The 13444-nt window shown below is 40.9% G+C and overlaps 1 protein-coding gene across 1 annotated transcript in view; it reads left to right on the top strand.

Annotated features, from left to right (window-relative positions):
• Positions 1 to 4467: 4467 nt before the first annotated feature.
• Positions 4468 to 13444, top strand: part of SLC22A15 (solute carrier family 22 member 15) — a 39195-nt gene continuing 30218 nt past the window's right edge. The window contains exon 1 of the mRNA XM_085317301.1: positions 4468 to 4659. Coding sequence (XP_085173427.1) covers positions 4573 to 4659 — 87 coding nt within the window. The 5' untranslated portion in view covers positions 4468 to 4572. The remainder of the gene's footprint in view (positions 4660 to 13444) is intronic.

The following is a 13444-nucleotide window of genomic DNA, read 5'->3' on the forward strand; positions in this document are numbered from 1 at the left end:
TGCTAATTTTGACAGTGAGCTTCTACCTGATGCCCAGAGTGCCTGTCCTGATGCCTAGCTGTCTTTACTCCTTCATTCCTGAGGGCTTTTCCTAATTTTTCTCCTTCTTTTGGGAAGGCAAAAGACACCAAAAGCCTTATTTTGTTGTGGTTTAGAGTTGCTTTTGAAAGACAGGTTACTCCTGTGATAATTTGCAAGCAGCAGTGGTTAGGAAATCTTCATGGGGTCCAGATATACTGAGCAGAATAGCAGTATTGCACTATGTGGCACTCCTGGGATGTGAATAGCTGTTGAAATTCTTGTGACAGTTCTTGTCAAGGACTTATTTTTCTTTTTTTTTTTTAAATCTCTAACTGTAAAGTATGCTTTAAGCAAAGAAGTGCGGTTTATAAAATCCTTCGCTCAGCCTAAACTTTGTGAAGAGGTTAGTGGTGAAACCAGAGCTCCCCTCACAGGGTGGACACTATAGGTAGTGTCTAAATGATGGGGAAACTGACTAGGACCAGGATGCCAGTTACAGACTGTTTGTTGGCCAAGGTAGGTGTTGGACAGATTTGCACTCTGGGACATGGCCAGGTGAGCCATCATGGGGATGACTGGTCACTGTCAGAGATCCACAATTCATGGGGAAGCTTGGATTCCCTTGGAACACGAACTGCAGTTGGTTTGCAACTGACAACTGTCCATTTAGCAAGGGAAAGGGAATAACATTGTAACATCATTTAYAGTTCAGCCAGAAATTTAGCATCCTCAAGCCTCATCTAAAATTGAGAAGCACCTCCAAAGGAATTGTTTGTTGCTTTGTTTGCAAAAAATGCAAACAGCACATCAGAGAAGCAAAAAATGCCTTCGTGGATTGTTTGGCTGAACACTTAGGGTGTATTGTAATGAGCCATATGCTAGCTTTGCATAGTATTATGGTGTATGCCAGCTGCAACATGCAGCTGATTAATCTGGTTGGAAAAAATCTTCCTTTTTTCCATAGTTAAAAAAAAAATACAGCAAAGGCAACCACTCTGGCAGGTACCAAAAAAACTTCTCTGACTGTTGCTGTCATGCTGGTGTAGAACAGGCCAATCCAGGAGAGCAAGAGAATCTCTGCTYTATTTTTGGCCTAAAGGAGGAACCCTCCTTTGACCCTAGGCTTGTTTAATAGTAATTTTTTTAAATTTTATAATCCTTGTATATTCTCATGGAAGAGGTTTTCTCCGCCTTTCTCTGCCCTGGAAGGAAAAGATGCAAAAAGCCCTTGACAAGTACTATTGCAAGAACTTCTCATTGCCTTAGTCAGAGCTTAGTCATTCAATTCAGCAATCAGCTCAGCTGATGCAGTGGAAACCTGCTGTGGGAGGAGGTTTCAAAATGCATGTTAATGAACTTCACGGACAATAACACTCTGGGAAGATCTGAGAACTCCAGTGAGGAGAGATCATTGGCCAAGCTGAGTGCAGCTCTATCATAATGTCAACGAAACACTGAAATTTCTGAATGTTGCATCCAAACCATTCTGAAACAACAGTGCAGAGACCCTTAAGTACTTGTGAAAATCAGGAATATGAAAAAGACTATTTTCATCTAAATTCACCAGATGGTCAYTACAAAATGTGAGATAACCTGAGTGCTTGGGGTTTAGGATGACGGTCAATGGGTATTTTACTTCACCACAGACAGTTCKTTCTTTCTACACTCCAGCTGGGTTCCTTGCTTTATATTTCTAGTCGGTATCACACAGGTAAACCTTCTGCAACCCATTCTGCCAAGTCCTGTCCTTTAGGCTGACCCTTTTCTGCTATCACTCAGGTCAGAAATCTGTTGGGTTTAGTGCAAAACCTGAAAAGCCAAATCCTTGCTAAAATCAGGCATTTTTGGTGACGTGACCAGAATCAGTAAAGTTTAGAGCACAGCAGGGATATGAGGGGCACAGTCACAACTGGGACATAGACACCACCAGAGAGGTGAGCCTGTATAAGCAATGAAGCATGTGACATCATATATCTGCTCTAGAGTAACAGAAAGCAATGTAGAGACTCCTGCAGAAGTGAACAAAACACATCATCTTTGACAGTCAAAACTCAGATATTGTGATGCCATGCATGAATCTGTACAGTACAGCCACTTCCATGACTGAATTTATTCCTATTGGCTATATGGTTCTTGGTCTCTAGTCCATGTGTGTAATACCTACCTCCAGCTGGATGCCGAAGTAATACCAAGACATAAAAGCATAGCCACAGTAGCTGCAGGGGAGGAAGGGACAGCAAGAATCACCCAGACAAGAGGGGATAGCTCCCTACTAGCTGTTCTCTGTGTCTCTCCTGCCTGGGTGTGAGGCACTGCTTTCTGCTGCATGGTATAGGCATGCCTAAAGCCTATCCAGCACCCTTGTTGCAGTCAAGATTGAAGGCTGCAGGAGGCAGAGGTATTACCTCAGCAGAGCCCTGGCAGGAGCAAAAAAGAGCATCAGTTGAAAGAAGGCAAATACAGCAGAGAACTACCAGTCCTGATTTCTGCCCAGGTGGTAGGCAGAGCCTGTAGCTTGACTGGCTGTAAGGAAGCAGGTAACAGGAAAAAAACCTCTCATGTAGGAATACTTGAGGTCCCAAACAAGAGAGAGGAGAGATGTACCTGGAGGCTGAAAGGAGCACAGAGATTTGGGAGGCAATTACCTGTGTGCCTGCACAGCACCCCTCTGCCTCCTGATTTGGGGTGACCAAAATCTATATATTCCTTCCCCTAACTCTGCTCAAATTTACTTCCGAGCTGAGGTGGGATTGAGAATACATAGCAATAACTTTCCTTGGGGCTGAATTAAAGCTGCAATTGCCATACAGTACAGTTGAATTGACTGGGAGGGTGGAAAAAGTGCAAGGGAAGAGGCAATGAGAATTTCCTGAGCACCAGAGCAGCTTCCTCTACATCTTAGCTGAGTAATAAAATGAGACAAGTGGGGCTGGATGAACACCAGAAAGGTCCTGACATTTCAGAAATCCTTTGCTCTTTTGCCTTTAATCAATCTATACTAAGCCTCAAACATGAAAAGAAGTACTTAGGGCAAAGGTGAATTTCACATTACGAGTAAACTGCTTTGATGCTTGTCAATTTGTTGAGATTTTTTATAGTAAGGAAATGATATTCTTTCCCAGGCTCCTGGCATGGTCCTAAAGGTCACGTCTCACAACACAGCTCTCTCCATTTTTCCCCAGCTGTTGTTCATTTAAAAAAAATAAATAAATAAAAAGGAAAGAAAGAAAATCAAGCATAATGATGTTGCTGCTACTTCTTAGTACCACCAAGAAAAAAGTCTCAACAATCCAAGTTGTTTCACATTGTTGGAGTTTTGTTGTAAAAGTGGAATAAGAATGGACTGTGAAAAATTCATGGCTACTTTGCATGAATACTATTCTTTTCTTTGAGCAGTGCAAGCCTGCCGCAGATGTGTTTACCTCTCTTCCCACTAAGTGGATTTCACATACCTTGCACTTACAACCCAGCTCCATTACTTCTAAATGAGAACTTCCATCACATGTTCAAAATGCAAGCTCTCTAAAGGTAACAGCACATGCTTTTCCTAAAACAAATAATAATAAGCATTACAGTTTTATGAAGATAGTCATAAGAGAGAGAGATCTGTTCTCAACAAGGGCTAGATCAAGAACAACATGATCCTTATAGGACTAGAACTTAACTGTTGTGGCACCTATCTGGCAGTAATCTTATTCCAAATGCTTTCCTTCCACTAAACAGCAGGCATGTTATGAAGTCCACTAAAGAGCAGGCATGTTACGAAGTATGCTAACAGAACATCCCACCAGTGAGCTACCTCAGCATTTAGGGGCCTTGTATGAATTTACAGAATTTAAGCAGCAGGTACCATGCTCAGGCATGGGGCTAACATTGGTGAATTAAGGCGTAAATCAGCTGCAACTCCAGAGCCCAGACTGCTCTAAGGAAGAAAGTGGATCAGAGCCAACCTGGTGCACGGGGAGTGCCACAAACCCTGGAGCAACCTTCTCAGCGTRAGCCCAGGGCAGCCCTCTCGAAAAGGTGTGCAAGGCGCACCCTTACAACTGTGACCCGGAGATAACGCCAAAAAAACCGGCACCGGAGCTGCCCCAGCTCACGGGGAGCCCCCTCGCCTAGCACTCCTCTTCCCTACGCTGCGTCCGCTCCGAGACCTGCATTCCCCCCCGCCGCCTCCATCACATTCCTCACACACTCCTCATCCGCCCGCCTCCCTCCCCACCGGCAGCCAATAGCGGCCAGGCGAGCGCGCGAGCAACCCCCACCCAGCACCCTGTCCCCCGTGCGCATGCGCCAAAGCTCTCAACGGCAGACGGCGGCCGTTACGTTTCCGCCTCGCTTGCTGGTGGGGGGCGATTGCGCGTGCGCGCCCGGCGGGGCTGTTGCCCAGCCGCGCTTTTCGGCGCGTGCGCGCCGGCGCGGTCTCGCGCCTCCCGCCGTTTTCTCCGCCTCCTCCGCGAGGGCCCGGGCGTTGCGCTGCGCCGCGCTCCGCGCCGGGGATGCACTGCGCGGCGGCCGCTCGCAGGAGCTGCGCGGCGGGCGGGGAGCGGGATGGAGGTGGAGGAGGCGTTCCCACTGGTGGGGCAGATGGGGCCCTACCAGGTGTACCTGTGCATCCTGTTGGCCGTGCTCCTCCAGGTGAGACGCCGCSTCCCAGTCCTTTGTGAGGATTGGCGGGTAGTGCCCTGGCTCGTGCGTGGGCGCCTGTGGGGTGGCAGGAGGGGAGCGACCSCTGCACCCAGAGCGTGGGTGCCGTTGCTGGTTGCCCCCTCTAGTAGTGAGTAGATGTGCCTGTGGTGAGTGCTGCCTGSTGTGAAGGATGATGCTGGAGCTTACTGCTGGAGGACAGCTGGGGGTGACAGTGATCCCCTACTGTGGATTTGGCCTGCAGTGGTTTGCTCTGCTCCTGGGGTGAAGGTGACCCCCTTTCCAGAGACAGAGTGAACTTATGCAGGGTAAACTTTGGGCAAAGAACTGGTGCTATCTGTGTCACCTTGTCTGGGGAGTGGGGAGAGTGTGGTTTGCTGGATGATGGGCTGGTTGGAGTGGAATTAAATTGAGATTTCTGTGAGGTAGRCTGGAAGATAAAGACTTCTGTCAGAGAGTCTAAGGTGGATCCTATACAGCCTAGACTTAGGGGCTTAGGCCAGTGTTTTCTAGTCTATCCATGGGCCGTGGAAATGTTCAGAAAGCAGCTTTGTGTGCAGAAAATGTCATCTAATCAACTGATGACAAGTGACTGCACTGGTACTTTGATTTGCAGTGACTTAGATCTTAAGAGAGTTTTCAGCAGGAATGTACTCTAGGTATTTGGGTGAAGCTTTGCTTTCTTGAGTAGTCAAGTCTGTGTTTTTATGTTGCTGTGAGGATCAAAACTGGAATATTTATCAATTTGGTGATAAAAATGGAGCCCTAGGTAACAGTGGAGTGCTTTAATATACAGAGACCGCATGACCAAGTCATGTTCTGCCACTTGGTCATTCTTCCTGYTTTGCTTCATCCTTGTGCACATTTCTGTAAGAGAGGAAAAAGAATTTGAGAGGACTGTGTATCTTCCTAGTCTGGTCTAGGAGTTAGGTATAGTTTAAATTTGACAGAAGTCTGTTTGTACTCTGTTTTAACTTTTCAAAAACTTTATTGTAATGAATACAACTAGGTTGACTAATACTGGGTTACTATTGCTATGGAAATGTACCAGCTGGGATAGGGAAAACTAAGCAGCTGCAGAAAGAACTGAAGTGTCCCACTCTCTGACCAGTATTTTAAATGTAATAAAGAACTTACAGTCATAAGCTGTGAGAGACTGAAAATGTTTTCTCCTGGCAGCTTGGGCACTGACAATTTATCAGAAACTAAGTAGTAAGAAACTTGATAAGATGCCCCAAAAGTTCAGATCTCTAGTTGTCACTTGTGGAATCCTATAATTGGTTGTCTTCATAGTTTTACAACCAGCAAAGACTTTGCACTGTTTCTCTCACTTTATTTATTTTTTTTCTTTAACTGATTTAGGTTTTAACATTAGGCATTGTTTAGAGCTGATTCTACTGGAAAACTGGTTATATGACCTGTATGATACCTATTGACTCCCTAACCTCAAGTCTTCAGGTCTTTTTCTTCTAGTGCTGGTCATGTTCTGGAACAAACTGTAACCAGCACRAGTGCTGATAATAGATTAACTTGCATTTTTGATGGGAGAAGTAACTAGAAATATCTTCATAAGTACATTTATAATGCCAGTTCTCTGTGAAGAAACAAAGGGAGCAGATGCAGGAAGGGGTTTAGATATGAAGCTTTTTGCTTTTCAGTCAGTGAATAGATTTTGACTTACACAACTGGTTCCTACTTGGGTGGTTGATTGCTTTCTGCATTCCTTTTATGGTGCCAAGTTACATAATGTGTCACTGAGATGTGCTAGAGCAAGATTGAAGGCAGGTGCCATGACTGGTGTGAGCCTTCTGTCTGCTTTATCATCTTTGGAGGATAGACCCAAAGTGAAGTACTCTATTTGGTGTGTATGATGTGGAATTAGGTAATCATGGTCTCCTGTTCCTTTACTGGATTAGATATAGCATCTGGCCGGCTAATGAAAATTCCTGTTGATATCTGCTGGCTCTGCCATTTATTGACTAGTCCAATTTATTGCTTGTTTCTCTGCCTCCTCTTCCCACATGCTACCTCAGCTTCCTTGTGTGTTTATGTTAGCATATTTGCATCAAAACATTTCTGTCTCTTAAAAGAGTACCATGGAGGTTAAATTATTTTTTGTCTTCACCTTTATAAATTCCTTTGTTTCTAATATGAATATACTGAATTTAAATTCTAGTCTTACTCTTAAGATTCTCTACAGCTTTTCTGCTTTTCTTGTAGGCTTTTGTGCATTTCTCATCTCTGGATACCTCTGATCTATTGACTTCCAGATGCTTCTTATGRTTATTTTCGCTTATCTTTCAGTGTCTTTCTACTCTTCCTACGGTAAACTACCAACACTATGTAGCCTTACTTTATTGATATAACAGAATGAAGTCTTCATATTTATCTGTGAATTCCAGTTGTGAACGTAGTGTAGTAAGTTATACCAAACATTCATGTCTGTATGGGTGAAACTTAGCAAATGACAGCTTTCATGTGGGCTAGAGTGAACTGGTGCTAGACCTATGRGATGAGCTTCGTGACACTCTGGTGGAAAAGCTCAAGATTGCCTGCAGTCTTTTCTACAGGAGAGTTAAAGAGCTTGGATCCATCTGCATTAGAAAAAATGGAAAAATGTTTTTGCATGTAAAATTAGCACAAGTGCAAGTCTTGCAGTCTGCTGTTCTTCACCTTTGCAAGTTATTTTCACTTCTTTACTGATTATATTGTTTGTGCATTACCTGCTGTTGTTATTCATTAACTTGTTGAAATTGCYAATGTGTTAGGCTATGCCTGGTTTATTCAAAACATTATGTGACTTTGGAGGATTTGGGGGATGTTGTGTAGCGATAGTTGCTAATAATTTAATGGTGTGATGATAGCTAATGCGGAGAAACGTTTTCCTGAAAAAATACAAATTGAATGTTCTAAAATCTATGGAACTACTCAAAGCTCAAACTTACCTTATTTTGGAATTGTGGGGTCAAGCTAATGATATGAATTTGAGGCTGTATTAGTCCCATATTTCCAGTGTATTTTTTTTAAGAAGGTCAGGGAGGAATGGAGGGAGCTGATAATTTTTAAAATAACATCTACTTTACTTTGACTGAATTGCTGATAGTTACTTGACACCTGTTGATTACTAGAGGGTGCTTAGTACCCTTTGAAGAAACAGTATTAAAAATACTAAATTTTCCTTCCCAGAATAGTGTCATTTGATATTCATGTTTAACACATATGAAGCCACATTAAGTGAAGTCTCATCTTGATCAGATGCTTGAGAGTGTACAGGCATATTAAAGAATGTTTCTTGGTCTCTTGTAACTCGACATATATAGTTGAAGGTGATTTGCACTGGCTTTTGAACCTGACTTACAGGAGTGCTGGAGTCCAAACTGAATCCCTGATAGAAATCTGAGAATGGAAATGTTGCTGCTATGTCTTTGTTAAAAGGCTTCTCAAACTCTAAAAGAGTTTGAAAGGAAGGTCTTGTCTACAAACCTGAAAAAGCCATTGCCTAAAGTTTGGTAGCACGTGTGTTGTACAGTGCTATATATAGTCATCTAGAGTATTGTTTCTCTTCAGAGTGGAGATTTATCACTACCTGGCCAGAAGGTGGAAGAATAGGTAAGATAATAAAATCAAGTTCCTTGAAGAATGGTTCATTTTGACTCAAGGCAAAGGCATTCTTGATGCTGTGCAGCCTAATAAGAGATCCTGCTACCTTACCTTTTTTTTATTGGCACTAAGATCTTGTATGATTTCTGTCACTAAAATATCCCAGCTGCAGGAAGCTGCTCTTTAATCAGCTCATCTGCACATCTCCTTTGGGGAAAGAAGACAGTGGGACATGTTACCAAGGTAAAGCAGGTTCTTCCTGAATCTTTAGAAATAATGCGAAAGGAATAGTGTCTGTTTGGATAGCGTGCAGATGTGATCACATACACAGGCTTTTTAACTCTTTTCCTTGATGCAACACTTCTTATTTCTCCCAAATTCTACATGTTAAATGGCACAAGATGTCATTCTGTAGTTGTAATGACAAAAACAATATTTTAACTAGCTCATAGTTTTTTGGTCACGTGTTACCTTTCTTTTCATGTATAATGAGTTAGATACTAATCAATACTCCCTGTTGCAAAACTGATTGTGTCCCATATAAAATGGGAATTAAGACAGAAATGTTCAGGGACTGATCTTAAGTAAAAAAAAAATTAAGTCTTTTTTTTTAATGATTATTTTTGCCTCAGTCTGTTACACTGTTCTTTGAACTGGTTAGAATTCATCATAATTAGTACTGCTTATTGTCCGTCCTTGATGAGGTAAAGTAATTATGCTTGTACCTGAATAGAAAGTACAAAACAACAAATCTGAAATGTGATGAATGGTTTAAAATGAAGAAAAGAGATTGGTGTTACGTGATTTGCATTACAACTACTAGCCCAGGGTGCTAGGGTGCTTTGTCAGRGATATGCTGTTTACCTAATCAAAGTTACTGGCACTGTAACTTAGACATAGTTCAACTACAGGAATCTGTGTGGTATGTAAGCAAAATGGCAAATACCAAAAGGACTTCACAGAACTTCTGTGTTACCTTCTTTCCYTTTCTAATTACATCATTATTTGGCTCTAATTTTTCTTTGTATTTTGTGATGAAGTAAAGGTTTTAAGTCTGCTTGTGACTGCTTCTCAAAAACAGTTGCATGATGTGTGCTCCAAACATCTGCAGCTGCTTAAGCAGAGAGATAGTATTATCTGTTTGTATTCATATCACATATGCAACTGTGGAGTCCCAAKTTCTATTTCTTGAGATAAGCTTGTTATTCTCATGTCTTCTCATGCCCTGTATCTTATTCAGAACATATTTATACTCAAGAATCATGTGATGAATGTCTTTAACGCCGTTGCAGCTGTATTTGAATATGATTCCTTGTTCTGGTGTAGYTTGTTCTTGTCTAGGAAGAAAAAATAAACTAGGTGGGTATATGTACCTAAAATAATTAGAGTATGCAGTTGTTCATTTACTTAATATTCCTACCTGAAAGTTGGTAGAACTTCTAAATGAAGAGTAATCTTACCATATGCTTAAGTGGGGAAAAAATCTGTGGAAAAAGCTCATAGTGTTTTGGTCACATGTCACCTTTCATTTCATGTATAATGAGTTAGATATTAATCAATACTCCCTGGTGCAAAACTTTGTTTCCCATATAAAATGGAAATTAAAAGAAGACAGAAATGTTCAGGGACTGATCTTAGGTAAATAAAAAATATTCACCAGAAAAAACAGGAATTTAGCCAAGACCCCATGTGTTCTGTCTTTCTGTAATTACTTCTTTCAGATCCTTAACTGTTCCTTAAAAGAAACAATTGTTCATCTTTTCTCGCATTATAGCCTGAAAAATTGAGTGCAGCTGATGCAGACATTGTCTTACATTCTGCAGAAAACCTGAAATAATAATGCTGAGTTGTGACCTGCTTCATTAGCAATGGGGTTCTTAACTCTCAGATATAACACAGAAGTTTTAAACTTTAACAACTGTTTCCTTGCTAATTAATTTTAAACAACTAACTTACTATCAGCTTCCCCCAAATAATTCTGTCTTAAGTGGGGAAAAATGGCTTAAATTTCTTCTCAGATACCTACATATACATCTTCCCTCAAGATTACTTTGTATCTTAAACCAAACCAGTGTACCATCTACATAGATAGGCTTTAAATCTGTGCTTACAAGCAGGGGCAAAACATGGTCAAAGCACAGCTTGAGGTATAGAAGAAATGGTCTCTGTCTTTAAGAATTTCACTTCTTTAGCTGCATCTTAAATAAAAAATTGAGCTCCTATTTTTAAGTGGTTCTATGTGTAAGCGCACAATTCCCAAGACTTCTTGGTCTTCTAATGTTTACCTCATGCTCTTTGCTACTGAAACCACTTGTTCTATATGTGCGTATGTCAATATAAGACATCTAGTTGGCTTTCAMACCTTTATCAGTTTATGTACGTCTTCCTAGGAGGTGTCTATTCAATGTGCTGTTCAAAGACCCTTGCTAGAATTCTTGCTGATTGCTTTCATGAATACAACAAGAAGCATGAGGTTTCTGAGAGAAATACTCAAAGGCGGATGTCCTGAAGGCCTGGCAATAGAGGGGAGCAAGCAAATTGCTGTGCCTGTGTCTCCTGTTCCCCTCCCCCCCTTCATACATACTGCAGTTGCATCTCTCCCTGAAATAATTTGGCTGTTAGCTATAGCAAAGGGTGGGAGAAACTACTACCTGAGCTGCTAGCATACAGGAGAAAAAAGAAAAAACAAACACTGCCCTGCTACAAGCCAATGACAACAGCTGGAAGTCTGACAACTCTATCTGCCATCACCTACTATAGCTTTCATTCTCTACCAGCACTCCAACTACGCAGGACATGCTACTGTGTGACAAGCTTCTCAACAGGGGCAATTTGATTTTTCTAGAGCAGAAATGATGCAAGAAGTAACCATGCTGTGAAAAGTGAAGATGGAAAGAATTCAGTCTGGAGCTGTTTACTCCAGCCATGGCTGAAGCCTGCTTTTCAGATGTCTTTTAAAGAACTACCCGGGAGCCAGTGTGGCAGTGGTAGCCTACAGTTTTGTAGTAAATGTGGGAAAGGTGTATGGGGAGATRCTTTCAGATTATTAACAATAAAGTAATTGCTATGTAGGATATTTTGCACGGCAGGATAGAGTTTAGCTACAGTGGCAGATTCTTTTGGAACAATTGATCTTGCCAGTCTGTCTTCAGAGCACTTACARAAGACAAGCCAGAGAGTTAACAGGCATTAATTGTACTTGTTACTAAAGGTTRTGGATTTAAAATATTTGTTTTATGACACAATCTTCTGTTTCATCTTCCTGCCCATATGTGTGCACGGTGTCTTTAATTTTACTGTGATCTGTAAGCAACAGATAACTTGTATTTTTCCACTAATGAACTATGTCATCAGTGCTCTCCTCACTGACATTCCCTCCTTCCTAGAGGTGCCAATTTCCTTTTCTCTCAGATGATTTAACTGGTAGATGTGTAGTTTAGCTCAGAATAATTGTTTCTAACTTGCATGTGGTGGTTTATTTTTGAGCCCCAAAGTTTTGTGTATTTGAATACTTTTTCTAGCCTACTACACCTTTCTATTTATGATTAACTGTTCAGTTACTTATGACTTAAGAAAAAAAATAGAGATCAGAACTTTTCAGTGTTTTTCAATTTGCAGACACCCTACAGACTCCTCGTTAAAGATGTTAGATTCTTATACAGTAAACTTAAGACTGCTAACAGTTTTGCGTTAGAAATTTTTAAAAGAGTTTCATGGATTTCCTGGGGCCTGTGGACTACAGGTTGAAAATCACTGGTTTAGAAAGGGAACTCCACCACAAACATGAAAAATTGCTTGCTCTGTCATTTTGTTCTGAAATGCCAGTAAATCTGAGACTTAAATCTAGATTCGATTGCTGCCCTTGAGTAAGCCCCTAAAATGTTTAAATGAAGGAAAGCAGCTGATAGAAATATCAACAATGTCTTCTGGCCTGGATCTTAAACRGTAGAAAACTCTGAAGTGATCAGTATGTGCTTTTATTGCATCTTTTAATAAGATTAAATACTTTAGTTATTTGGTAGAGAGAAGGTCCTGGCAAGCAAAAAACATACTTTTCTCATAGCTTTAGTAGAACTCTCTTTCAGATCAAGATGCCTTCCCAGTGTTCTTTGGCAGGGTCCCAAACCAGTATGCTAAGAAAGATGAGAACTTTGATCTCTTATGATTATTTATTTATGATTATGGCTGCAGTTTGCAGACATGTTGATTGTCAAAGCAGGCTGGAAAGTACAGGAAGGAAGAGGAACAAAGATAAAACTCGGACTTAAGAATGATCATACTTGTGGAAACAGGACTTTAGTGAGCCCATAACCTACTAGCCTGCARTTCCTGCTTCTATACCAGTGGCTGCTGATTTTTCTTCATGTTATACTATCATTGAGACAGTTCAGCCCTGGGTTTATTGGTAGTCTATTCATGACCTGGAATAAAAACGTATGGCGCACTTCTATTTTACTTTCCTATAAATCTTTGTTTACATAAGGACAGCAGAGTGGCACTTCCAGCATAGTACTGATGAGATTGTATATCCTGTGTTCGACTGCAGAATCTTGGCACTTGATTGAACATTGCTGCAATTTAACTTTTCTTGAGTATTCAGGTTTAAGCAGCTATAATATTTATAGTGTTCCGTAATTTTGTTTCTTGGCTCTTGTTTGTCAGCTTGCTTCTCTAACTTATCACTGTGTGAGCGTTTGACAGCAAAAAATGGAAGATTGCATTCAGATTTTAATTTGATTTAATTAAAAATTGCTTATTTTAATAAACAAGTATTCTTTATGCCTTTTGTTTTTAAAGGGCAAATAAATAATACTTTATCACAATTTCTGTCAATTTGTAATGTAAGATTCAATTTATATCATTTCCTCAGGGTCAGTGTCGGGGCCTGTCTCAGACCTCTCAGCTGCTGTATATGAGCCCATGCTAGGTTGATATGTTTGCATTCTTTTTTTAAGTKCTATTGTACATAATCCAGCACGCTCTGAAAATGCGAATGCTTTTGGTTACATTGGCTTAAACAGTTCTGGAAGCAGTTCTGGCTTCATTTTTAGTCTACCAGCATGCGATCAGCTGCTGTYCGAACTGTTTAAATATACAATAAACCTTCTGTTAATTTATATCACTGAACATAATGCCTTGTAGGGCAAAGTTGTGACTTTTTTTCAGATTGATTTAA

Source organism: Rhea americana, unplaced genomic scaffold, assembly GCF_003343005.1.
Source record: "Rhea americana isolate MKP2758 unplaced genomic scaffold, rheAme1 scaffold_496, whole genome shotgun sequence".
Classification (NCBI taxonomy): Eukaryota; Metazoa; Chordata; class Aves; order Rheiformes; family Rheidae; genus Rhea; species Rhea americana.